General features: G+C 39.5%; 1 protein-coding gene across 1 annotated transcript; it reads left to right on the top strand.

Annotated features, from left to right (window-relative positions):
* The first annotated feature begins 594 nt into the window (after positions 1–594).
* On the top strand, positions 595–1962 carry LOC127079172 (uncharacterized). Its single transcript, XM_051019594.1, has one exon. It carries the CDS (start codon positions 595–597, stop codon positions 1960–1962), a length of 1368 nt encoding a protein of 455 aa, XP_050875551.1.
* The last annotated feature ends 2236 nt before the right edge of the window (positions 1963–4198 follow it).

Raw genomic sequence — 4198 nt, 5'->3', positions numbered from 1 at the left:
CAACATGTAAATGACAAATAAAGCTGGGCACATCAATTAGCATTCAAAGGCTCACCATGGTGTACATACACTTGCTGCAACCTGCATTTTGTAAGGTCTGCTATAGCACACTGGATGTTCATTGTGCCAAACCAAGACAGTCCAACAATTATCCAAAGTTCACCACAAGACGGACAAGGTCCTTAACTCAATCAGCGACCGACTGTCACTTCAACTGCTGGCCAAAGGTCTTCCTTAATTTTAAGCTATGGGAGATGGAATGTGTCATTTAGCCCACTGTCACGCCCAATGCACCTTACTGCTACCTGTGCTGCTAAACTCAGTTACAATCCCAAAACACAAGCCAACACACATGACAAACTCAGCTGTTCAATACATAAAACCATGAAGTATCTTACCTGTTGCCGGAACATTGGCCCGGTTGAAGTTTGGGACAGCAGACCACATTAATCATCATGCCAATAGTTCAGTGAGATAATGGAATATGAGGAACAATCCAGACTTTGAAACTCCATATAATTATCCTGAACTGTAATGGAATCATCAAGCTCATCATGTCATCATCATCAACAGCAACAATGAGGCATCTGCATTATGGAGGCAATGTCTTACTTCACCCGACCTGCTTTTGCTTCACCTGTGATTACACACCAGCTGCAATTTCCACAAGAAAAATCTATTAGTGGCATCCATATCAAAACCTATAAACCGCATGGCCGTGAAGTTCGCGACGTCCACGTTACGTCGGACGACTCCAAGTTATGTTCCTGTGGTGGAGATAGGCAGGTTTTCTATTGGGATGTTGCTACTGGACGTGTAATAAGAAAGTTTCGTGGCCATGATGGTGAGGTAAATGGTGTAAAATTCAATGAGTATTCATCTGTTGTAGTCTCAGCAGGCTATGATCAATCATTGCGCGCTTGGGACTGCAGATCCCACAGCACTGAGCCAATACAGGTTATTGACACATTTGCAGACAGTGTGATGTCTGTCTGTTTAACAAAAACTGAAATTATTGGAAGAAGTGTTGATGGAACTGTTCGGACATTTGATATTCGTATTGGCAGAGAAATATCTGATAGCTTTGGGCAATCTGTCAACTGTATATCAAAGTCAAATGATGGCAACTGCATCCTAGCCGGTTGCCTAGACTCTACTGTGCGTCTTTTGGACCGAACCACAGGTGAACTGTTACAAGAATATAAGGGTCACACTATTCAGTCATACAAATTGGATTGCTGCCTTACTAATACGGATGCTCATGTAACTGGTGGCTCTGAGGATGGCTTCGTCTATTTCTGGGATCTTGTAGATGCATCTGTTGTGTCAAAATTCAGGGCTCATGCCTCAGTGGTAACAAGTGTAAGTTATCACCCAAAGGAAAACTGCATGATAACTTCATCGGTAGATGGCACTACTAGGGAAATGAAAGACCCTGCAACTCTTGATGTGTCATCCTTAATTATATTTTCTGGAAATCCTGGACCTCCATTAGAGTTATGTGACAGGGATCCTGACGAAGGTGTAAAGGCATTGAAGAGTTCTACAACTATTGTGTTACACCCTGGTCGGAATACTATTGCCTTGGATCTACCACCCCAGAAACCAGGATCATATGTTCTCGGAGTTCTTACTGGGCAGATTGGGCAGTTGAGGTTTAGATCTCATGGTGTTTCAAAACTTGGTCCTGCAGAGAGTGATGATGTTATGAGTTATGAAAAGCCAGTTAAACCTATTTTGAAGGTTTCCAAACCTAGAGCACTTGTGGATCTTGATGCTGCTATTTCGTCTGCAAGCTCAAAATCACCTCAGGGAGGGAAAGGTTCTGTACGACTTGAGCGGATAACTAAAATAAGGCAGCAGTTGAAGACATTCCTTTCAGAAGCAACTGGCTGCATCTATCTGGCCTTCAAGTGGAAATCCCCACCATCAGCTTGTTTTGTTGGCTTCATATTCTGGTGATGAGCTGGCAGTTTATTTATCGTTATTTTCGGAGTCTGGCTGTGGATAGTCCATTTACAACTGCTAGAGAAAATTTAATAGTTGCATTTGAGAAGAATCGACCAAGTTACTCTCAGCTTTCTGGTGATGCTAAAGCTGTTGCAGTCAAGGAATCTTCTAGACAGTTAGATGGCAAAGGAAGAGGGAAGATAGAAGCAAAACTTGTGACTAGGGGTAATGGTGTGGAAGCATATCCTGGAAAGGAAGGAGCATCCAACTTACAGGAGACTTACAAATCGTTCTGTACTCGCTTTGTACGTCTAATTGGAATCCTGTTCACTCGTACAATTCTTGAGACCTTCGCTGAAGTTCTCTCTCTTATTAGCAATGGCCTGCGCGAGCTTCTGTCTTCAGGTCAAGATGAAGAACTTAATTTTGGCCAGGATGCTCTTGAGAATGGTCTTGCCATTGTCAGAATTATTTCCATTATCGTCTTTACAGTTCATAATGCGAAGAAGGAATTTGAAGGTCAAACTTATGCAGAAATTGTACAGCGGGTTGTTCTACTTCAAAATGCATTCACTGCAGCTTTCGAACTGATGAGTATTATTATAGACAGATGCGTGCAGCTGCAGGATCCTTCTTGTAGTTTTCTTCTACCAGGCATTTTGGTTTTTGTTGAATGGTTGGCATGTTATCCCGATCTTGCTGCAGGCAATGATGTGGATGAGAATTAATCAACTGTTAGATCAAAATTTTGGAATCATTGTATTTCCTTCTTGAACAAGTTTCTTTCAGTTGGGCCTATGTAGGTATGAAGAAGGGGAAACAGATAACCGTCTGGCTTTGTGGGAGGACCTTGAGTTAAAAGGATTTGTTCCACTTATCCCTGCAACAGTCACAATCTCAAGTTACTTCAGTACAGTCTCATGAAAATCAAATGATCTCTCAGATGCAGCCATCAAACCTGCAAGATGAATAACAGCATGGCCAACACAATCAATTTTCAGCCAGTCTATGCATTAAAACCGTTAACAATCACTCTTCAAAATATCCATTATCCCAAGTCAAACCGAGCTCACCATTTTTTCACTGCAGTAAAAAGGGACACATTAATCAGTCAATTTGCAAAACCTACAGTGCAAAATCATTAACCAACAGTCAGAGGGCAAAGTCCAAAAACATCCCAAATTGGTATGAGGTCAAAGCAGAGAGGAAAGTTTGTGAAGGATACCTTTTCTTGAATCTAACATGGATAGGGCAATTCAACTTCTGAGCATCCAAAGTGCTTTGCAGAGCTACTTTTGAACACAAGGGCACCAATTTGTAACCCTAATTCACAGAATATAAATAGAGAGGCAAATCAGTAAGAAAACCTAGAGGCAGAAAAGAGGAGCACAACAAAAAACCCTAGAGAACAACAGAGAGCTGGAGGCGAAAATCTGAGAAGAAACCCTAAAAATCCCAAAATCAATTACCTGGAGGCCAGCTTCTTCGTGTCCTTCACCACCACCGCCGTGACACTTTGTAAGTACTTCTCTTTCTTTCTTTTTATCTTTCTCATGTGCTTGTTGTTGAAATTATTGTGTGAGCTGAGAGTGATTGAGAGGGGTTCGTTGAGAACGAGAGTGGCATTGAGAGAAATGTGAAGTTTGGTGAGTGCTGATGAACATTACCGAGAGAAGAGAGAGTGAAGGAGTGAGTTTGGGAAGGTTGAGTTCGTGAGGTGGGGAGGAAGATGACGATGAAGACGAACCTCTGTATTTCCATTTTCTTTTTTCTTTCTTTTTAATTAATTCTTTTATTATTTAATTTATTTCATTTTTAACACAAAAATCAGAAAAATGTATATGCTTTTATTTTCTTTTATTATTATTATTTACTTTTTATTTATTTAGCTTATTTTGTTTTTTAACAGAGATAATAAAAAACCCATAAAAATGTTTATTTTGTTTTTTTATTTTAAATCTTTTTTTTAGCCCGGTTCATATATTTAACATAGTATATCAGTAGCAAATATTGTTGAGTGGTCTAGTGGAAAGAGGTTAGTTTCATAGTATTAAATGGGGAGGGTTCAATACTCATGTGTGACACTTTTTGCTTTTTGTTTGATTGTATTTTCCTTTAGCATTTTTATTCTTTTAGTATTTTGTTAATATCTGTTTTTTATGTTTATTATAATTTCATTTGTTAATAATGCATAGTTATTGTATTTGAATTTAGTTCAAAAAACCATTTTTCTCAAACTATGAAAATC

Source organism: Lathyrus oleraceus, chromosome 5, assembly GCF_024323335.1.
Source record: "Lathyrus oleraceus cultivar Zhongwan6 chromosome 5, CAAS_Psat_ZW6_1.0, whole genome shotgun sequence".
Classification (NCBI taxonomy): Eukaryota; Viridiplantae; Streptophyta; class Magnoliopsida; order Fabales; family Fabaceae; genus Lathyrus; species Lathyrus oleraceus.
Note: the sequence above shows the minus strand (reverse complement) of the source record. Positions and strands in the feature narration are given on the sequence as shown.

Bases quoted from the DNA above. Each gene is read 5' to 3' on its own strand.
- LOC127079172 (XM_051019594.1), top strand. From the start codon at position 595: ATGGAGGCAATGTCTTACTTCACCCGACCTGCTTTTGCTTCACCTGTG.